Raw genomic sequence first — 25,171 nt, 5'->3', positions numbered from 1 at the left:
TGCTCCTCAGAATTGTTCCGTTCCCTTCCGTTCCGTCACTTTGTCATGGATCCTGTGCTCAGAACCTTACCAAACTTTCACCAAATTACCCTTGAAGTATATATTTTATAATAAAAAAAGAATTATCAAAATTGGTTAACGTGATTTTCAGTTATTCACCTATTTGTCGCGCATATACATAATGCAAATTTAAGACTTATGTAGTTTTCACATGGATACCATCATCGGAAAAAAAAATAAAAAAAATGGGACCCCACGGGAAGCACTACCTTTCAAACAAAAAAAAAAATATCAAAATCGGTCCACCCAGTGAAAAGTTATGAGGTTACAAACATAAAAAAAAAAAAAAAAAAAAAAAAAAAAAAAAAATACAGACGAATTGATAACTTCCTCCTTTTGGAAGTCGGTTGAAAATACACTCAACTTTCGCACGAAATTTCAACGAAATCAGCCATCCTCAAATGAAATAAGGCAACGCAGGATGAATTATAGTTTGTGCAAACAGTAGCACTCTATGTTTCGTCTTTCTCATAATCCGGACGGACGGTAATCTGAATCAACGAGATCAAGCTCAAAAACGACGATTCATTGTTCTTTCTCGGGATCGCATCAGTGCGAACTTTTTAATGCCGACTTACTGAGAATACTTGACAGGTAAACTCCCTCACTCAGATACGAGACACGCTCATGCCATTTCGTTACATCCGAAACTCTTTGATTTATTAAATCCATTTCATTGAATAGAACTGTTATAGGAATAGCTCCAAAAACGTAAGCCTTTTGTAATACGAGTCACGCGAACGTAAGCATGTTAGTAAATAGCCATTGTTAAATTTGTTTGGGAAATCATTTATGTTATCAGATATGGAATTAAATAGATCGCATCTGAACGGGGACATCTCGGCGTGGTACCAATATATCAAGTAATCTGATACAGCTCCAATATGGTACTTGTGACCTAGATGTACTTGGCTAGATACAGAATTTGTTATAATTCGCATCATAAATCAAATTAAAAATATCGTTAATGAACGTTAAACTAGATTCTCATAGCACTTTAAGCATTTTATTGGATTTAATTGAGTGTAAGGCTACCAATTTGGAATGTTTATCCAACCGAAAGAATCGCTAAAAAACAAGGAGTCAACTCATTTTCCCAAATGAAACGCAACACTATATAGAAGTATTTAATGTTCATTTTTTGGGTGTATTTGTGGTAAGGCTTCGTGTAAGCTCTTCTGGGTAAGTACCACCCACTCATCTTATATTCTACTGCCAAACAGCGGTACTCATTATTGTTGTGTTCCGGCTTGAAGGGTGAGTGAACCAGACTGCAGGGACATCTTAGTTCCCAAGGTAGGTGCCGTATTGACGATGTAGGATATGATTGGTACTCTTGTGGCGCGATTGTATATGAGCGATGACTCCTTACCACCATGTGACCCATTTGCACGTTCGCCTACCAATCACAAAAAAGGCAATTTGTTTAAAAAGTGATTAATTAGGTTGACATTTTTCTGATAACGAAATTCAACAATGGATAATGTTTTTTCCAATCTCGCCAAGACCGGAAAGTCAATTTCCGTTGACACGAGACATTTATCCTGAAAAGGGTTTGGATGGCCATCCAGTAGAAATATGTCCTTATATTACTTTTGAAACTAATGGCAGACATTTTATTCAGCTGTTCGTCTAATAATTGCGTTTATAGGCAATCAAGACTTGTGTGTTTTGCACTGAAAGGCTTGGACTAACTCGATCCTTTTAACCCTCGATTGAACATCAACGTGTTCCGTACACATTGGTTCCATACATCGTAATCACAGAATAAATACACGCTCTCTAAAGCAATCTGTATTTGCGTCATTAAATATTTAGAATCGGACTTGAAAATTGTAATAAATTGACGTCAAACGATATTGACCTTTAAATTAATAACATTAGGAATTAAGAAAACAGTTATTAATGCATCGTTAAACTATCACGAATCATTCGTGTTATGATATAGCAGAACAGCCGAAACGTGATCTGACTGACCCAAAAATATCGTTACGAAATTTCGATTCATGGGTTTCATGATATTAGCCAAAATCCGTAATGAATTTGGAACGCTTGCTCTTTTCGTTCAATGAGCTGAATGAGCCTGTTCGTTCTTTGTGCTTAACATACAATAATAATGCACAAATATCGATATTTGCAATTATTTCTGGAAACATTGTTTGACAAAGACAAAGCGACTTATCCGGACATTTGATACAATTGATATTAATATTGAATTGAAACTGCTTAACATATTTAGATGCAATTCTATGTGTTGATTATTTTAGTTCTTGGGAAGGAAAGGGGAGTCGAGATGGCCCAATGGTTAGAACGCGTGCATCTTAACCGATGATTGCGGGCTCAAACCCAGGCAAGCACCACTGATTCATGTGCTTAATTTGTCTTTATAATTCATCTCGTGCGCAGCGGTGAAGGAAAACATCGTGAGGAAACCTGCACGTGAGAAATTTCATAGAAATTCTGCCACATGTGTATTCCACCAACCCGCATTGGAACAGCGTGGTGGAATATGTTCCAAACCTTCTCCTCAAAGGGAGAGGAGGCCTTTAGCCCAGCAGTGGGAATTTACAGGCTGTTGTTGTTGTTGAAGGATAAGGCATTTTTTTAATTCAAACCTTGAAGAGGTGAATGTGTACAAATATGTAGTGTGTGGGAAGATATATGTATGTAAAATTTTTAAAACATGTAATAGAAATTTTTCTCAATTATAATCTTGCTTGAACATTGCTGTGCAACCTCTAGATACCACTGGTTTAAATGCCGTGTTTTAAATAATGGCACTCAATTCTGTACTTATACTTCATACTTAAGGGCATTACAATGTAACTACTGGGATATTACATCTTAGTTCCCAAGATTAGTGGATATATGCGACGTGATAATACTTAGAGTATCAATATCGAAGACAACAGTGGTACCTTCAAAAAAATAAAAAAGTAAGTATATCTCCTATTTACAAAACGAATACACAGATCGGTTTATGCTTAGTATCTTTAAAAAAATATATAAATAACACTTGACTTAATTAAAGAAAGAATCTTAATCAAAATCCTTTGCGTTGCCTTTAAAGATCTAAGTATATAGTTTCTTGCCGGTTCTTCTCGGTAGAATCTACTTTCTTTCGGTAGCTTCACTTAATTGTTAAATGACCATTCAAAAGTACGTATTAAAGCCCACTTGAATAAAGTTTATTTTGATTTTAATTTTGCTCCTATGTGAAGTCGAGGCCGGTAGTGATTACTATAAATAAAAACACAACTAATGAACAAAACTAAAAGTGATACTTTAAACTGTAGATTTCAGATCACACACTCGTATGTCCTCTCGATAGACTCATTCAATCAGAGCACTTGTTAGATTTCAATATCCTTCCGATATTCATCTCGCTCTTATGTATGCTGAGAACTAAACGTGCGACAAGGACGGACGATTTCGTTGGCGTTTATGGACGTAACGGTGTCAGCGATTTGTCACCCGATACTCGTGGTTAAAGGGGGAACTAGTGATGTGCTTGTAAACATATCGATAATATTAAATCAATGTGGTCCATACATAATTTAAAGACAGATTTGAAATTTGTACTTCGAACGATTTATTCGTTTTAATATTAGAATGTGTTTATTTGATTGTTTTTAAATAGCATATACATGATATTCCTTTTTTGTATTGTAATATTTGTATCTGATATAAGACCGTAATAATAAAGATTAATAGTTTAGATAAAAGGATGTATTTAAATCAAAACACTACTGATTCTATCGAGAAGAGCCAGCAATTTGCTCAGTAGTTTTTTTTTTAACTTTTGAAAATAAAAAGTTATGTTAGTATAATACAATTAGATATTATAATAACGTAATAAATAAGAAATTATAATAATAACGACTTATTAACAATGAGTAAGTACTCAATAATCTTAATTTTATTTTATTTATTAAGGACAATTTAGATCGTTACTGTGCGAGGCTTTGCTTAATTAAAATGATCTATCAACTCAATAATTATTAATAAACGAAATCAGTGATCCCTTCGTGACTTTTTCTTTATCATATTAAAAACTGTATATTAAAAAAAAAAAAAACAAAAACCAGATTTCACCGGTTCTTCCCTGTATCTTCGTTTACCAATGATAATTGTTTTACCTTGTAATTCTAAATTAAATACATACGAGTACATTTTATTTAGTCGGTTAATAATATCAAATAAAGAATGCTCTCGAACATTAATATCTCACAATTAAAATACAAGTAAAAATGATTATACAATCCTTTCAAATGGTTACCCAGTAATGAGGCTGGTTCTAAATCGCGTTGGGGGTCCGTCATTGTTTTAAATTAGCTTAATTGACGTGCGGGCGACACGTCGTTTGTAATTTCGCTCCGGGGCTTAAATTCATTAATCTCATAATGTGTATAACGCAATTACGTACGATATGCTGTTTGCGTTACAGTCTATAAATATGACATTAATTATTGTTCGAAATTTAAAATCAATGTGTTCCTTATTCAAATTCAGGCTTTCGAAATTTTTATAGGATTAATAGCGAAAATAATCGATGAGAAATTCGTTATTTCAGATTAAATGTTATTCGAAATTTGAAAAATTAATGTGTTCCTTATTCAAATTCAGGCTTTTGAAATGTTAAAGGATTTATACCGAAAATAATCGATGAGCAATTCGTTATTTTAGATTAAGTAAATATTGTTTGAAATTTAAAAAATAAAAAAATGAATATGTTCCTTATTCAAATAGAGTACTTCCGAAATGTTATAGGATTAATACCGAAAATCATCGGTGAACAATTAGTTATCTAATATTCTTCAGCCAATTAATTGCATACACTTTGCATAATACACTATAACAACTTGAAAATATTCCACGGCTGGGATAAAACCTCTATAGGTAAGATTTGGAGCTAACACCAATGTTAGCATGTAGGTTGGTAGAGACGTTGTAGACACATTCTGGTCGGCGGCGGAGAATTATCTAAAGAAAGATAATTCTCCGCCGATTACGAGTCGAATTATAAACACAAATTCGTTTGAACTCAACATTATCTGCTAAGATTCACGCTCTGTAACCATTGGGCCATCTCGGCTACGTAATTATAAAAATGAATAATTAAATACGATTAAATTATAATTATTCTGCATGAAAAGTAACATATATTTTCGATGTTTTTGAGATTAATTTATTAATAGGAAAAGTTAAATGTTAACAATGACGTCAGACCCTGTTTTTATAAAAAATAATTAATCAAGCAGCAACATACGAAACTCATGTTATATGAGATAAATTAAGGTAAATGCATCTACGAGACTCATTTATACCACGCTATTCCAATGCGGATTTGTGTTTCCGCCAAGTTTCCGACTCCGCAAAGTCAATAAATCCTTCTTGGTGCAAGGTATCCGTTTTTATAACATAATTCCGCAAATAATTTTAACTTTGCCGGTTAATAAATTCAAATCATTTGTAAAAAGTATATTGGTTCTTCTCGGTAGAATCTAAATGTGCGAACCTGTGAAGGCTTCTAAATATAGTTAGTAAATAAATGATTAATTAAATGACGATCGATAGTGCTACTAGTGCCTATTTGAATAAAGTCTATTTTTGATTGACACATTCGACATTCGAAACGAACATTTCCTTAAGACGTAAAACTTCCTCGAGAACGAAGTGACGTATGTACACATGATACTCAACGGTGCTTTGATCTATCTATCTCAGTTTCAGATTCATGTGATCCAATCATCGCGATCCATTTGTTCTCATTGTCTAAGTAAATATAGAAAATACAGGCAGACCTCGACTTAGGTCGTTTCGATTTAAACCGCGTTTTTCGAGAACCTAACATGCCGTAAATACAAGGACTGCCAGATAAATTCAACAACAACAACAACATCCTGTAAATTCCCACTGCTGGGCTAAAGACCTCCTCTCCCTTTCAGGAGAAGGTTTTGGAACATATTCCACCACACTGTTCCAATGCGGGTTGGTGGAATGTACATGTGGCAGAATTTCTATGAAATTTGTCACATGCAGGTTTCCTCACGAAACCTTCATTATAAAGACAAATTAAGCACACGAAACAGCGGTGCTTACCTGGGTTTGGAAATTGGAAAGCATTTCGAAGCCATTATAAAATGTACAAAGGATCGCGATTTTTGTTGAGTAACTAGGTATAGTATGTAGTAGGAGTAGGTAGGTATTCGATGCAGTGCGTTGCTCGTATCGGCTTCACGTGGGATAAATGTATTAATAAAAGAAATGTATGATATAATTATGACTTACATAAAAAAGAAAATCTTATTTTTTATGAATAGCAATGCCCCAAATAAATAAGGAAATTACTAATATTCCTATTTACCCCCCCCCCCCCTATGTTTTAAGAGTAGAAGAAAATAGCCCAAAGGTATTGACGCTTATACTTAGTGAAAAAATAAAGATGATTACAGCAAGTTGACCCAAAAAAACAATCCAAACAGCGCAATTACTAGCATAGTCCAAAATCGAAATATACTTAATTCAAGTTTTACGAGCGCATTTAATTAAATGATTACATTGTATTAAATGATAAGCTACACCGGTTCCGAATGTAGATTCTACCGAGAAGAACCGGTAGGAAACTCGGTAGTTAATCAACTAAACAGGATCTAGCTTAGTTATATGGAGATTGGTCCTCATGGAGGTTACGGAACTCAAAAAACGGAAATTCAATCATATTTTAATAGCGAACATGACTATCGCATTTCCAATTATAAATGGAAGTGCTTCATTTAATTAAAATAGCTCTTCAGGAAACCCCTAGGTGCTCAATTAGGGCGCGGATGCGGGTGTTTTTATTTGAAATTGGAATCTTTGTTACGGACTATAATAATAATAACTAAAGTAGCAGCCTATAAACTCACTGGCCTAATAGTTAATTTTAAAATACTTTGGAGCGTATTTCCCTTTGGGGGTTCATAAGTTTCTATCCTTTAGGGAGCGGAAAAGTAATGGTTCAATATTGAGATTACGAAGGATTATTTTTATATAGAACACCTGATGGTAAGTGGTCACTACTACCCAAAGACATTTTTTTTTCGAACTGTAGAACAGCATTAGTTAGTCCTACTGGCATTTACAGCGTCATCGGGCGGGGAAAAAGATCTCACACTACGGAGCGTGCACAGACATTGCAACTGACTTGACTGGGCTAAGGACAGTTCCTTTGAGAAGGTTTGGAACATATTCCACTACGCTGTTGCAATGCGGATTGGTGGATTACACATGTGGCAGAATTTCTATGAAATTAGACACATGCAAGTATCCACACAATATCCTTCACCGTCGAGCACGAGCACATGAATATTCAGTCCTGTTTGCCAGGGTTTAAACCCGCAATCATCGGTTAAGATTCACGAGTTCTAACCACTGGGCCATCTCAGCTCACAGACATCCCACCAAAAATGCCAATAAACCATCAATCTTGGGAACTAAGATGTTATATCCCTTGTGCCTGTATTAATTACTTCATAGCTGTTTGAATTTAGAATTTGTGGTAAATAGGTTGTTCCTATCCAGCCGAGCTTGCTTGCTTCACAAGCGAATGCTTTGTAAGGCTGGTAAGATTGACTGTCAATCACTGTCAATGTCAGATATTCCATTTACGAGCCTGCCTACCTATTTTAAATTAAACAAAATATATATGTTAAAAATAATAATACAAGGTATACTCACATGATTCTTCTATTAGTACTTCTTGTTGACATTTAACATAGTTTATAAAAAAACAAACAATCACTATAAAACAGAATCTGTTACACAAACACATTTTTATAACTCGTTTCTATTTATCGAAACACATAATTTCGCATCACTACGCACTGAATTATATTACTGATAGTTTTTTTTTTAATTTGATTCTACTTATCGATACACATGATGCACAACACTACACGATTTAATTATCTGTTGCGTTGATTTTTTATTAATCATTGTTTTGAAATCACTTAATAAACTTTTAATAAATCCATCGTCATGGATCGTGTGAAGATGCCTTAACCACTGGATCTGCAACAAATAAAAAAAATATATTACAATTGGTACAATATTACTAATATTAAAAACATCAGGATAGTGTATTTTTTACTATAGTATATACCGATACGCCCCTGCTTTGCCGGGGTGTAATATTAATATTAAATATTCTACAGAATACAAAACGTCCCTGCATTTTTTATCTGTAATATCTTCGAAAATATTCATTTAAATTACTTGCTGTAAATGCCATATTGATCTATATTTAATGTACAATGTATTTAAGATACTCAATAAGATAAGGATTAAAGGCGTTTTGCTTAAAATTTCTACGTAAATAAGCCATTATACATCGTAAAGAGTACATCATAAATAATGAGTATATTGGGCTAAGAGATGATCATATTATTATCATATGTATATTATTTTGATCTATCTTGTAGGGTTGATGTTGCAGACTAGAGGCTGGTGTTTGCAATGTAAGTACAAAAAAGTGTTTATTTACGATCTATCTTCATCAGCCAGTGTTTGGCATATAAGCACAAAAAATGTTGATCATTTACGATATCACATTAGAAACCTCTTAAATTATCAGTGTTTCTGTACTATATTATGTTTATATTATACATATAAACCTTAACCTTAAAACTATCTAAATATTAAAAAAAAAACTAAAATGAAGATCAAAATCCATTGCGTTTTAAAGCATACATAGTGAGAGTCAGACAACGGGAAGCGACATTGTATACTATGTAGTGACGTAATAAGTCATAGCTTTAGCAAGTTCATTAGAACTGTTACACGAGAAATTTCGACTGCCTCGAGGATCTCTTTATTAATCAAGTGGCCAGATTACAAGATCGTAAATCAGAGGCTCTGGGTTCAAGCGCCGGGTAAGGCCACTACAGTTATTGGATTTTACGACGAGATATTCTCGTGATGATAATATGACGTTAGATGATAAAAAAGCGTGTAATTAATACCTGTTGACTTCCAGGCAGGATACATTACATACAATTGTAATTGTATTTAACTAAATTGAATGTATTTTTTAAATTTTTAAAAATAGTAGCTGCTGAGTTTCTTGCATGTTCTTCGCAGTAGAATCTACTTTCCGAACTGGTAGCTTTACTTAATTGTTAAATGACGATTCAAAAGTGCTTGTAAAAGCCTACTTAAATAAAGTTTATTTTGATTTTGTGACTCGGATCACGTCTAAGGTTCTGCGTTTGAAAAATTTCGGATTTCCCGTTTACGAGAGTTAACTCAGAACTGTAAGCAAACATAAGTGCAAAGTGTATTTATGTTTGCGCACTTGTGTTATTCCCCTACTTTCAAAATCGATAGGATAGATTAGCCATCTGACTCGAGAGGAGAAAAATCAGGCGTCAGACTAACAGCCTTACGTAAAGTGCGCTGCCTTCAAACTCTAAGCTTGTATTGAAAATGACCTGATAAAATCACTCAATTTTTTCCACAGACCCAACAAGGATTGAACTCAGAATATCAAGTATACAACCTTACAAGCTATTCACAGTACAAAACGAAGCAATTACTATTGCTAAGTACCTGTAAGTACGTACTTACATATATCTATATTAATATTATACGTGACCTCCGTGGTCGAGTGGGGTGTACACCGGTTTTCATGGGTACGCCACTCCGAGGTCCCGGGTTCGATTCCCGGCCGAGACAATGTAGATTATCATTAGTTTTTTATGTTGTCTTGGGTCTGGGCGTTTGTGGTACCGTCGTTACTTCTGATTTTCCATAACACAAGTGCTTCAGCTACTTACATTGGGATCAGAGTAACGTATGTGATGTTGTCTCATATTTATTATTTATTTATTTATACATGTAAATAATAAATGTGAAAGTAACACTGTCTGTCGACCAAACCGCATTCGATGATATTTGGTGTAAACTAAACTTGAAATCACACTAAACTAACACTTGATAACCTAATCGAGCGAACACGCAGGTAACGGCTAGTTGAGTATAATTTTGAAAGAGGAATATTTGTAACCGACCTCATTGCATAAAACTATTTATTAATGAACCATTTCATTGGCAGTCATCTCGACGTTAATTGACATGAGAACGGCATTAATGACAAAGCCAAGTGGCAGCTGATTGCGGAGTTTTAAATCGGCGAAGCCCATTAAGGATATCATTACAAAATGCGTTTATGCAGTCATACTGTCTAAATATACATACATAAATTTACAAGAAGCCTGCCTGCCTTTCTTTAATGACGTCGTAAAAGGTGTAAGTACTCCAAATTTAAAGTGTAGTCAAAGTTAAAATATTTATTCAATACTAGCTGTGCCCTAGACCTTGTACGCGTTTGAATTTAACAAACAAAATATTATTGTAGCCTAAGTTACTCCTCATTATATCAGTTATCTGCCAGTGAAAGTCCCGTCAAAATCGATCCCCTCGTTCCATAGATTAGCCGGAACAAACAGACACACATACAAAAAATGTAAAAAAAAAAATATTTTGGTATATGTACTGTGTATATGTGAATTGACTACAAAAGGGCTTTTTTAATATTACACAAACAGACACTCCAGTTTTATTATTTGTATATATAGAAGCGTAACATTTGCATTACTGTCAAAAATTTACCACCGGTTTGGAAATAAATATCTTGAACCTGAGATTAAGAAATTGTTTCTATGTAATAATAACAATTCCATATTTGTTATTCGAAGTACCCTGGTGGTTATCAGCATTACAAGAAAGTCAGTAAGTTTTGTAATATACCTTTAAAAAAAACTTAAGACTACGTTTAATTTTTGCGATTGAATATTTTTGAACATTTTCTGCGACAACACAATCCTATAGTTTCACAGATCTCATAATAAGTGGAAGATTGGCGGAGCGGGGTCAACTAAGCTTTAAGCCTTCCAAAAATGAGAGGCTTGACTTAAGCCTTCGGCTTTTCATTCACATTCACATGTATCTTTCCTAAATCTGAAAGAAAGGATAAGAAAAGCCATGTCGTGAAAAGAAACATAGGGTATTTAATGACACATATTAATTTACAGAGTAACGGTTACTGTGAGACGATAAAAGCGTGGAATTAATACTTGTTAACTTCCAGGCAGGATAAATTATATACATATATATGTAATTGTATTTAACTAATGTGATTGTATTTTTTAAATGTTGAAAAAGAGTAATTACAGTGTTTCTTGCCGGTTGTTCTCAGTAGAATCTACTTTCCTAACCGGTGGTAGCTTCACTTAATTGTTAAATGACGATTCAAAAATGCTTGTAAAAGCCCACTTGTATAGAGTTTATTTTGATTTTGAACCAACAAGACTGTGAAATGTAGAATATTGAAAAAGAGTAGCTACTGAGTTTCTTGCCGGTTCTTCTCGATAGAATCTACTTTCCGAACGATGGTATCTTCACTTAATACAGTTGTTAAATGACGATTCAAAAGTTCTTGTAAAAGCCTACTTGAATGAAGTCTACATGCGATCATAGCATGGAATATTTTGTTGAATCGTATTACCGATTTCTAAGCAAGAAATGAACCATCTGTCAGCAGTAGCAGCGAAACGAGGGATTGTACTATTAATAATAATGTAGTTAATTTGTAAATACATACTATAAATTCGCTTTTCAATTTATACAATGTGAAATCAATTCAAACTCCAAAGTATAGTACGACAACTTAGATGTAGCATCGGCAAAATTCGTAAAACCGATTACATCCGAATTAAGTACGCTATCCCAAATTATCAATATTTATTTCTTACTAGCTGTGCCCGCGTTGGACGCGTTTGAATTTAACAAAAAAGAATAATTGTATCCTAAGTTACTCCCTATTCAATCAGTTATCTGCCAAAAATCCCGTCAAAATTGGTCCAGGCGTAATAGCTTGTACTGCCATATGACCCTAATATCCGTCTTGAGACGTCGATTTACATGTCATCTTTCTCGGGTTGAACTGACGCGAGAATCTATAGCGACGAATAGCGTCGAATGGCGCGATACGTGGGATGGAATGGGAGCTATTTCTATTGGTTGTATGAATCGCCAGTAATCGGTTTTATTGAATTTGCCGATGCTACATCTGGGTTGTGTCGTACTATATATTACTGCCACTAAGTGCTTTACCATTTCAGCATCAAGGGTAATTTGATCGTACATAAGTACCAACTAGAGATTGAATTGTATATAATTTAACATCGTTGCGTTAAATAAGGTGTTGTTGAGGTACATTATGTACTATTGTGTATTGATGGAGCCGAGATAGCCCAGTGGTTTAAACACCTATCGTAATCGATGATTCCGGGTTCGAATCTAAGTTAGTATCAAGTAATTTCAATATGTCATATAAAATCATCATGTGAATAAGCTATAGTAGAATAGCTTCTCTTCTCAATAGAAGGAGCCTTTTTTCCAGTCGTGGGACATTTCCAGGCTTGTTCTATTGTAGAACGTGCGGTGTTATTCTGTAAGAACTCACTTAATATCTCACTCGATTGAAAAGGTGTTTTGACGTGTGTATTTTTTAAATGTTATAACTATTGTAGTGTCGTTGAGGTATCAATTTTTTCATTACACCATTGTAAGTACTGTTGTTTGGCGGTAGAATGTCTGGTGTGGTACCTAGACAGGCTTACACAAAGCCCTACCACCAAGTGAATTAAAGTGACATTTAAAGGCAGTACACATGAACTAAATGAAAACAGTAACAAGATTACTTATTATATAACAAGATAGTTCTCGTAGCTGTCGCGGTATACTTTATCCGGAGATAAATGTACCCATAGCTTTATCAAGGCTCAGAGCAATTTCGCTAGCCACGTCCAAGTTATATTAGATAATATTTTCAAGATGAAATTAGTTTATTATAAAAAATTCTAAATGTTATAGACGATTGTGAACTGAATCTTTATTTAAGCTTTTGCGAGAATTTTGCAATTGTTATCTTAGAAGATTATATTAAATTTTAAGTTGTTCCTGAATCAGATTGCACATCATACCGAGAAAATTAAATTGCACTGGCAATTAAATACAATTTTTTATTAAAGTTAATAAATAAATAAATATGAGACAACATCACATTCATTACTCTGATCCCAATGTAAGTAGCTAAAGCACTTGTGTTATGGAAAATCAGAAGTAACGACGGTACCACAAGCACCCAGACCCAAGACAACATAGAAAACTAATGATAATCTACTTCGAATCAGCCGGGAATCGAACCCAGGACCTCGGAGTGGCGTACCCATGGAAACCGGTGTAAACACCACTCGACCACAGAGGTCGTCGTTACATAAACTGGTTAAATAAAGACAGCATAAATGTATTATATACATGTATAAATATATTTAACTAACATAATTTTGTATTTTTGGGGGTAAGGGGGGTTTTCAATTTTTAAATTTCAATACTAAAATCATCAAAATTCGTACTGTTAGTTAAATTTTGGAAGGGGAGAGATATAAAATTCCAATTATTGGTATACAATGTGATTTCTGACGCTGCGCCGGCCGCTACCGCGGCACGCTCGCTTCGCTCGCTCGGCTTGCGCAGCGTTTGGTCATAAAATCTAACCTAACCTAACCTATCCTTAGCTACTATAACTATCAACTATTTTTGTTGCCGGAGTGGCTTCGCCACTCCTGTGCCCCTCACAGCTGTTAATTTTGGGTGAAAAATAGAAACAACAATAGGTATATTTTAGAAATTTATAAGAACCATTTATCTGTATATATACTTGACTACATTTAATAATGCGATAAATGGATCTTTTTTATATTTTATGTTATATTGTATTCTATTAAAATCTTATAATAATTAATAAATAATTATTAAAATCTTCTGGGTGAATATTATTTTCTTTACAAAAGAATCACTACACTACAAAATTAAAATAAATTTTTACACGTTTTTTTTACTATACATTAATATAGTATTTGTTAAAAATATAATACAGAAAAAAGCTAATAAACATAAAAATAATGATTTAAAGTTAATTATAATGTAAAATATCGATCCGTTACACGTAACTTTAAACGAACATTAAAAAAAAACTATGGGTTCCGCGGGTTGGGAGTGGTAAATTTCGAGAGAGGGGAACAACCCCTTTAAGAAACAACACCTACTATCATCAAATTCGGGATGCGAATTTCTAATGCCGACCCCATTTTACGTATAAACTACTCGAAAATTATCATATTCATCTTAAATATACTTATGTACGAGGGACCAGTCAGAAATTAGTTGCTTACATCGAGAACACAATAAAGATATCAACTCTGTAAATAATGATTTCCTGACTACCCTCAAAGAGATGTATTACCATACCAAAAGTATAACCGAAATGGCGTAGGAATCCGAAACAGCGCCGTAATTTAATATTCTTAGTTCAAGTCCGAGAAATAAATAATTCATACGCCTTTTAGCACAAAGCTCGTTCTATCTTGGCCGGGGAAACATAATGAAAAAAATACAGTTGCTAAAAACATTTTTTTGATTACAAACTCGGCGGAGCGCGATAAATGCTAAATTGAACATACCAACGGGCAACTATTAAAAAGAAGAAAAAATAAAACATTTCGGTGGAATTACTGCTTTTTTCACATATATTCGTATTAATCGCTTCGTTTAATATAATCAGCTATGGTCACATACTGTGAAAGTGTTTATTTTAATTAAAAGTTCGTAGCTGCACTATTGAGCAAAACATTACGTGGTTACGTTGTGTATAAGGAAAGATCCATTAATTACGTCACACACTTAGTGGGTGGGGTTACGAAATGTTTACAAGCTATGAAACGTCACATAATAAAATATTATTTTCTGATTCTTACTTTTATTTCGAGCGACATAAGTATTAAATTAAATTTTAAGCTTAAATTGAGATTAAGTTATTTATCATGGTATATCAAGTGCAAGTAAATTTCCTTTAATAATAATAATAATAAAAATAAAAATAAATGTAAAGCGAATAGAGATTATGGAATCTGACGGATTACAACTTTCAGATTCCATAAACTTTAAGTCACTGTCCGCAAACGAATCATACAAATACTTGGGTATGTCGGAAGCGTTAGGCATCAATGTGACCGACATGAAACAATCATTGCAGGAGCGTTTCTTTGGTTGCCTGAAAAAGGTACTCAAAAGTCTTTTATCAGGTGGCAATAAGGTTCGCGCCTTCAATGGTTGGGTCATGCCGGTCTTGATGTACTCTTTCGGCATACTCAAGTGGACTCAAAAAGAACTAGACGCCTTGGATAGGAAAGTCCGTGTCCTGCTGACTGCATATCGAATGCATCATCCTCGGTCTTCGGTGATGAGATTGTACATCCCACGGAGATGTGGTGGCCGTGGCTTTTTAACCCTTCGGGTGCCTGGTGGGTCTGTCAGACCCGTCACTTCAAAAAATCAACGATAAATTTTAAATTTTTGTAGCAAACCCGCTGAACTCCCGAGTAGCTTCGCGATATAAACTAACGGCTATTTTGACTACTCTCCCGCTGTCTACAACGTACACCCATCCGAACAACACGCATTTTGTGTGCGCTCGGGTCTCAGGGACCCGACCAGGCACGCGGCGTAACTTTTAATCTTTAAGCTATTATTTTTGTTTTGTTTCTTTAATTTATATTGGGTGGTAAATTATTAATGAAAAAAATATTGATGCAGTTATAATGACTGGGCGATTAATAAATTATGAAATTCGCCAAGCTTTAGAGAGAAATTTTGAAGAAAATGGAGATCAGGATGTAGTTTTTGATGAAAGTGAACATGAGTCAGATACATAATTCTGATGTTGACAAGGAAAAAGTAAAAGTCTATAACGAACCAAATAACAGGGATATCATATATACAACCATCAAAAGTGATTTTTATGTCCCAGCCAGTAAGTAATTTTGGTCACAGATCAATATATAAAGGCCTTGATTATTGTTTCTGGATTCTCAACACTACTGGCATAAACGCAATGTTAATGCAAACGTTATTCATATGTTAAACAATTCGGATACTAGAAGGAACTTCATAAAAAAAAGGGCATAGTATTGACTGCTCTACATCAGACTGAACGACGTAATAGTTGTAAGATGCAAAATCTTATCTTACTTTACGTAAGAGAATCAGCTCTCATTTAGGGGAACCCTCAGAGCCACCACCCAAGAAACATAATGCTGGTACGAAAAAGCGTTGTTATGTATGTCCTAACCAAAAAGATCACAAGTCTAAATACATCTATGTGTCTTGCACAAGTCATATTTGCTTGGAACACGCAATTTTTGATTGTGAAAATTGTCACATAAATACAGATTAGTTACAAGCAATACCTTTGTTACTTTTATATCAAAATATAAAAGTTTGTAAGTTGATTAATTAGTGCCTTAAATTAATGTAAAGTTTGATTGTTGACCTCAATTAAAAAAAATAATATTGTCGATTTAAACATAAGTGTTTATTTATCTTACGTAAAATTAGAGACTTTTTAATTTTTTTAATATAACTTTGTAGAAGAACTTTAGTTTAATTTTATTTTTCATTCATATAACTAAACAGCTCTAAAATAAATATAAACAAATTATTTGGCGTTCTGACTAATAAAATAAGTAAAAAACGAGCATTTTGTTACCGGGTCCTACAGACCCACCAGGCACGCCATGTAAGTTTTACCCACCAGGCACCCGAAGGGTTAAATGCCAAGACCCTACATAACCGTGAGGTATACAAACTCAGGGAGTATTTTCTCCACACTGACTTGGATATGCACCGAGATGTAGTTACAATGGACAAGGGACTAACTCCGCTCTCTTTAGGCAAAGAGAACTGGCACAAACCTGTAGTACTAAGTACTGAGAACCGCAAGGAGGTATGGAAGAGCAAGGAGTTACACGGACGCTTCTATCGGGCCCTTCATGGACCCGATGTGGACTTTATGGCGTCCGTATCTTGGCTACGGTTCGGTAACCTATTTGGTGAAACCGAAGGTTTTGTCTGTGCGATTATGGATGAAGTTATCATGACGAACAATTACCGGAGGTATATTGTGAGGGATGGCACGGTGGACATATGTCGGGCGTGTCACACTCCGGGCGAATCCCTTAGACATATTATTTCCGGTTGTTCTCGTCTTGCTAACGGAGAGTATTTGCACAGACATAATCAAGTGGCCAAGATTATCCATCAACAACTTGCACTTCGATACGGTCTTGTGGTATCAGAGGTACCATACTACAGGTATGTGCCCGACCCAGTTCTCGAGAATGGTCATATCACACTGTACTGGGACCGATCTATAATCACTGACAGGACTGTTGTCGCCAACAAGCCTGATATAGTGGTGATAGATCGGTAAGAGCGCCGCACGATAATTGTTGACATCACCATCCCTCATGACGAGAATCTCGTGAAAGCTGAGAAGGATAAACAAATAAAATATCTTGACTTAGCTCACGAGGTTGTCGACATGTGGGATGTGGATATTATCAGTTATTGTGCCGATAGTTGTTTCAGCGAATGGCCTAATGGCCAAGAGCCTCGACCAACATCTTAAGAGACTCTCGTTAGGCAGCTGGGTCAAGGGCCTGATGCAGAAGGCAATACTCCTCGGCACGGCGCGTATTGTGAGGAAGTTCCTCTCTTTGGAGCCCTGACCACCGGTGGCTTAGACCCTGTTCCCGTCACTGGTTGGCCTCTGTATTTTATATTTTTAAATATATTTTATACATATGTTTGTATTTTATATTTAAAAATGTAATATAATATGAGTAAAAATAAATAAATGTAATAATAATAATAAATATAAATAAATATTTGACAACATCACATTCATTACTCTGATCCCAATGCAAGTAGCTAAAGCACTTGTGTTATGGAAAATCCGAAGTAACGACGGTTCTACAAACACCCAGACCTAAGACAACATAGAAAACTAATAAACTTTTTTTTCATCAATTCGGCCGGGAATCGAACTTGGGATCTCGGAGTGGCGTACCCATCAAAATCGGTGTACACACAACTCGACCACGGAGATCGTCAATTTCGGGATCTTACTTTTATTACGAGCAGAAGTATCAAAAATAAAATTAAGATTGGCGACAGTACGGTATTTCGATGATTCTGTTGGTGATCAGTGACGTCACAGGCTCCACCTATTCGTACCATGTTTTATTAATAATAGTAGATCGACATTGTAAAAGCATTACGTCACATGGGAGAGTCCTCGCCGTAAGTGTGATTTCCCGTGACAGACTACCATTCGAAATGTCTGACAGAATTTATGGATAGCTCTTTGTAATGGTCAGAATACTTCGCGAAAACAAAAAGTACTAATGTTAGAAAGACTGTGCACATTGCTTATCAACGAAGGCCACTGAGTTTCGAAATGGTTCGAACTTATTTTCAAGAGCGTCCCAATTCTTTGAACGGGAGATAAATTGGTGGATGAGGCTGGTCTCATTTAGGCCGCTGATTGAACGGCGTCGTTTAGTAAATAGGCTTACGAGATGTGATTTAGAATTTGTATGTAATGAAGGAAATTAATATGATGATAACTAAATACAAATTACATGGACGCAAAACTTTGTAACGATAGAAAAGCATTTATTTTTATAAATTTAAAAAATAGAAGCAATTCCGTGTCATAAGAAGTACTACATACTGATCTTCCTGTTCTCCCACCCCTTCCCCCTATGGAAAATCAACACTTGTGTTTGGTGTTAAGACGATAATAGACCAAGGGGTCAGAATCGATCTTGCAGCTTTCGAAGTTTGTTAAGTATATTAGAAGATTATATGTATTGATGACACTAGTGCCAAAACTTGATGGAAAATTTCTGCTTAATCCATACTAATATTATAAATGCGAAAATAATTCTGTTTTTCTGTCTTGCTTTCAAACTACGGGCCCGATTTAAATGAAATTTGGTTCAAGACTAGAGCTTGAAAAAGAACATGGGCTACTTTTTTGGAAACAAAATGGTAAGACCTATTTCTATACCATCATCGACGTAATATTTTAAGTGAATTTGTAAATATATTAAATGGTCTAATATTAACTGGCTAGTCTGGTATAGTTCTACCTACAATATCTACTAACAAATGAAGTTCAATAAATAGCAGAAGAGGCGGTGATTTTGGATCCCTTACCTGTTCCATCTCATGTTAGTTACACTATCGATGCAGCTATTAATGCTAAGAGTGCCCAGGTGAATTGTATGGCTGGCAAGCATTCCCCACGCGATCGCGTGGTAATAAATTACACGGCTCATGTACTTCGTATAATGGCTGGCGCGGTCGCGTTCATTTGAGTCAATAGTTTGACCCGGCTATTCAAGTCAGAGCTCATACGAACTATATTTTTAATTAAAAAAAAACATATATTTAATCAATTTTATTGATTATTTTTTCCTTTAAGCTTCCTTTTTTTCTAGGAGCTTCTGGAATATGGCTTTCCACATGGGTAAGACATTTAGGGTGGTTATCTTTACCCATTTTTATATGATCTATTGTGTTTTGATCATCTAAAGAATTTCAAGTCTTAAAACCATTTGACTGTAAAGGAGAGCCATAAAATATAAATGCATAAGTAGTCCAAGTTACTTGCAGCAAAATAGATTGTAAGAATCAACAAATATATTAAGTTACATTCAAGTTAAAAAGTTGTAAATTAAGATTAATTATCAGTAAGTTCAAGGCACATTCTGTGAATGACCCAACGTTGGGCAAAGACGTCCTCTCCTATTGAGAATATTTGGAGCTAATCGACCACGCTAATAATTCGGGTAGATAGGTTACCTCACAATGTTATCCTTCACCATAAGCACATGAACATTCACTAGTGCTTGCCTGCGTCTAATCTCTTTGCTTTTTCAGTTAATCACTGCTGTTGAAATAATTGAAATTTTATCAAAAAAGCTTAAATTGACGAGAGTTTCTGCAGACCAATTACAATTAAATTTTGATTAGCGTTCATGTCTCTTAGATGATCTTTTTGATTACCTTTCTAAGCTCCACCGTAAACGAAGAAATACCGAAATAAACGAGCTGATTATTATACCCATTGAAGTAATTCAACTGTGTATCGTATTTATTATATCTCATATAAAATGCTTGTAAATTTTATTATCTTCAAAAACGTTTATAATAAGGGTCTATTTCGTGTTCACGTATTCCCCGACTGCTATGATTACTGTCATTAGAGGTCCGATCGCCCGAGGCTACTTTCGACACATACATTTCGAGGAATTAACACGTCCAATTTTTGGGTTGAAGAACACTTTCCTACAATGATGCACTGTGTTTGAGGCTGTGAAATTTAATTATGTTGTTATTTAATCATCATTAATTAGTTACCTTTTATTAATTATCCACACTATTCATAAATGATTATGATACTCATATTTAATAATGTGATAAATAAATCATAATATATATGACTTACTTATATCCCATACAATTGTTAGAGTTATTTTTTTTTACAAATTGTATAACTTATTAGAATAATTTAGTTAATAATATGCCGATTGAATATTTTTAGATTTTGTAATGTAATATTTTAATTTTTCACGATTAATACTGGCACAATGTCTGATACTGGCTGGAAAGAAAGATAATGTCAAGAAATCGAATGCGGCGGCAATGTTTGATGCTATTTATTATTCATTTGGAAATAATGAGAATGATAGGCTTAATTTAGATATAAAATACAGCTTAGTGGATAAAATGAATGTGAAAATAATGTTAATAAATGAAATCTAGAAGAATATCGTTGTTTAACTCGTGACCATCCTAAAGCAAAGCTTTAGTAGGGCAATAAATTGTCAGTACTTCACGTAAGTACCAAGCTATTTTCCTTGGTACGGGAATCAAGGAAAGTACCTTAAGTCTATCTAAGGTAATATAGATTTCTAGATATACGAGTAAGATCTCTCACCCGATATCCGTCCCAACGAAGAGAGAAAGTCATCACTATGACTATGTCAATTGATTTGAAGCGATTGGATCCAAATAATAGTTAGAATTGTTTAATTCTGGTTTGAAGGAGCATATAGGTACAAAGAGATCATATTCCAATGTTGGTTATGCATAGAAAAATAATATCACGAATGTTGGAAGCTCATTGGTGATATAAGGTAAAAAAGTAAAGTAACAGCCTGTTGGGCTAAGGCCTCCTCTTCCATTGAGGAGAGGCTTTAGAACGATGTTTTCCTTCACCGCCGAGCACGAGATAAATTATAAACACAAATTAAGCACATGAAATTTAGGTGCTTTCCTAGGTTTGAACCCGCAATCATCGGTTAAGATGTACGCGTTCTAACCACAAAGCCATCTCGACTCGGATATATCTATCAAAGTATCTGTATCGTAATAATTTATTTTATATAGCATTAAGTAAGGAAATAGTAGCAAATTAAATACGCAACAAAATAAAAACAAATATATAAAATTACCAAGTCCGAATCGAATGCCCGAGGTATTCGTCCATTTGCATATCCAACACTGACACAGTAATAAGCACCTTTACAGCGTACAGGCCGCTGCATCAAAGAAATATTCATGTAATGAAATATTAAAAATAAAAAAAACATTACACGAAGATTCTCTTACTAGATTAATTATCTTATTTTAGACGGAGTAACGCGCGGAATTCTACTAATCTGTACGTATAATGAAATTGAAGTTTCTGTTTGTAATATTAAAATTTCGGTTTATCTCTGGAACGACTGGGTGGATTTTGATGGGACTTTCACTCGCTGAATGCTGACATAATACGGAGTAACTTAGGCTACAACAATACCATTTTACAGATAGTAATATTATAAATGTGAAAGTTTGTATATTTGTTTGTAATCACTCATTAACGGCTAGATTAAAGTGGATGAAATTTTAATTAGAGATAAATTGTACCTTGATTTCACACAACCCAATCTAATCGAACCCAGTACCACCAATACTAATAACAAGTGAAAAAAGACGCGGGTATGAGCCAGATGCAACATATAGAATTAGTTCATATATATATATCAGGTAAACATAATATTTTGATCTTAACCGAAGATTGCAGAATCAAAGCACTAATGAGTTTCTGTGTTTCATTTGTGTTAGCAATTTACTTCTCGCTTGGCTGAAAATCGTAAGGATACTTGATTGGCTACATATCAATGGATAATTAAAATATTTTGTTTATAACGTAACATGTACAATTAAAATTGCTTTAATATGTAAGTATATAATGTTGTATTTAATATCACCCTTTTTCTATAAATAATGATCGTTAATATCGCTTACCTATATATCTATATTAATTAATATTATAAATGGATGTGGACGGATATAGAGGTAGAGGACGACCAAGGAAACGATGGATGGATTGTGTGAAAGACGATATGGTTTGAAATGTTACTTGTGAGATGACGTCTGACAGAGATGTATGGAAGGAGAAGACATGCTGCGCCGACCACAAATAATATTGGGATAAGGGCAGGAGGATGATGAGGATAATAATAAATGTGAACGAAACTGTCTGTCTGTCTGCTCTTTCACGAGCAAATACCTGAACCGAATTTGATGAAATTTGGTACGAAGCAAACTTGAACTCCTAGACATAGGCTACATTTTTGCCTAACACATGACAACCAACAGCCTTTAACGCAAGCGAAGCCACGGGTGACTACTCGTACTTTTATAATGGCTGAGAATCGTTGCTTCAACAGTCGCTGAGTCAAACCCGTGGAAATGGCACCTAATTTTTAGTTTATTTATTATTAATGTGACTTTCAGCGATAAAGAAAATGAATGCGAATAAAAATCTTCCACTAGTGAATCACCAGCTTTAGAGTGGTGTGGAATGGGATCTACAAAAGGATTAAACCAGAAGTGATACAACGACTGGCATTTACGTCAGTTTACTTTTAATACACTACCAAGAAATTTTAGTATAACTCCATGACCATCTGATTTTAAGTGGTCATCAGCACCCGAGACATCAGCGCCCTTAATCATTCTTTACTTCGCCAATGCACCACCAACCTTGGATATTAAGAGGTTTTCCCTTGTCCCAGTAATACACTGTACACTGATTCACTCACCACTCACCCTTCAAACCGAAAGACAACAATACAGTTCTTACTTAAAACAAAGAGAAATTGACAAAAAAAAGATTAAATAAATTAACATATTAAGTAGATGACAATAATAATAATTTACTTTTGAATGTAGTAGGTGAATTTTCGCTGATGTGTACACAGCGAAGCCTCCGAAACAGGAAACGCGTGTCCGCCACCTCAAGGCTTCAGTTCATGCCCTATGATTTAAGAGGATGTTTTTTATCTGGCGTTTTTCGATAATCGAAGAGAATTCGAGAGAGTCGAGATGGCCCAGTGGTTAGAACGCGTGCATCTAAACCGATGATTGCGTGTTCAAACCGCTGATTCATGTGCTTAATTTGTCTTTATAATTCATGTCGTACTCGGCGGTGAAGGAAAACATCGTGAGGAAACCTGCATGTGATAAATATCATAGAAATTCTGCCACATGTTTATTCCACCAACCCGAATTGGAACTGCGTGGTGGAATATTTGGTTCCAATCCTTCTCCAAGGGAGAGGAGGCCTTTAGCCCAGCAGTGGGAATTTACAGGCTGTTGTTGTTGTGTTTCGATAATATTAGATACGTTTTTGCGATGACGTAATCTACGAATGATAAAACGCGCGTTCTATTTCAAACGCTAAATCCCAATTTTGCACCATAGATGTAACGAACATAAGCTCCGTTGAACTTTTTAAACCTGCGAATCTGTCAGATGCAACGGTGACGCTTGCATTTTTATTTACAAGTCCACATTGAATCTTCTGTCATCACCAACAATAACTTATATGTACTTTTTTTTAACTTAACACTGTTATCCTTATCGAGAAAATTTCACAGGATTTTCTTATACTTTTTCAATAGCGGCCCGTCCCGGCTTTGGTGTATTATATTTTTACCTTTTATTTATATATTTTTTGTTCCATTTTGTAGTCATATTTAACAATTGACGTTCTATTTCAACTTATTTACACAAAAACCTTAGTAAATTATATACCTACATCTTCCTTCTGAATAACTCTGTCTCTTAGTGAAAATCTCATGAAAATCCGTTGACAAACAAACAGACGCTGCCGGGGGGACTTTATTTTATAATATATAGTGATAAGCGTCAAAAGATTGGTCTCTTCAAATCACTACAAAATGAAACCGATCGATGCTAGACAAGGACAAAAATATAAAAACAAATTTTATATTTTGGCAATCTATTTCGTATCCGAAATGTCTATTGCTGCAAATTCAGTTGAATCATAGAACGTCCGTGTCAAGCGCAAATTGATTATTAAAGCGCTCGTTTGAACAGCTTGGCAGCAAAGTCATAAAAAAGCGGCTGCAACTTTTTTACGCAGCGCTTATTTTAACTCCTGTGCGAACTTTCGTCGCATAGGTTATGAAACTTTAAATTTAAATATATATTCAAACTTATTTATTATCTAAGAATATATTAACTTATAGAAATTAAAACGAGCTGAAATGGTCCAGTGGTTAGAACGCGTGCATCTTAACCGATGATTGCGGTTTCAAACCCAGGCAAGCACCACTATATATATGTGCTTAATTTGTGAAGAAAAACATCGTGAGGAAACCTGCATGTGTCTTATTTCATCTAAATTCTGCCACATATGCATTCCACGAACCCGCTTTGGTACAGCGTGGTGGAATATGTTCCAAACCCTCTACCTAATGGAAGCCTTGGCCTTATCTCAGCAGTGGGAAATGTACAGGCTGTTACTTTACTTTACTTACTTATACAAATTAATGACAAAATAGCAATAGGATACTGGCGTTTCACAAGACGATCAATAAACTCAGGTTAATTTTAAGGAAAGAAGTGAAACTTGGTTTAAAAAAAATATTATAAATAAACCAACTAAATTAATAAGTCATGACAAAATATATATAATATAAACATAAGCAGACGAACAAAATATACAATGTAAATTGATTTTTTTTAACAATTATCTAATGAGACTCCCATTTCCTTACAGGTTTATAGTGTTATGCCAGAA

At 34.7% G+C, this 25,171-nt stretch overlaps 1 protein-coding gene across 1 annotated transcript in view; it reads right to left on the bottom strand.

Moving 5' to 3' along the window:
* The window catches only part of LOC124540837 (hemicentin-1-like), a 141,042-nt gene that overhangs the window by 57,905 nt on the left and 57,966 nt on the right, over positions 1-25,171 (bottom strand). The window contains exon 2 of the mRNA XM_047118563.1: positions 7,780-8,112. Coding sequence (XP_046974519.1) covers positions 7,780-7,873 — 94 coding nt within the window. The 5' untranslated portion in view covers positions 7,874-8,112. The remainder of the gene's footprint in view (positions 1-7,779; positions 8,113-25,171) is intronic.

Source organism: Vanessa cardui, chromosome 26, assembly GCF_905220365.1.
Source record: "Vanessa cardui chromosome 26, ilVanCard2.1, whole genome shotgun sequence".
Lineage (NCBI taxonomy): Eukaryota > Metazoa > Arthropoda > Insecta > Lepidoptera > Nymphalidae > Vanessa > Vanessa cardui.
Note: the sequence above shows the minus strand (reverse complement) of the source record. Positions and strands in the feature narration are given on the sequence as shown.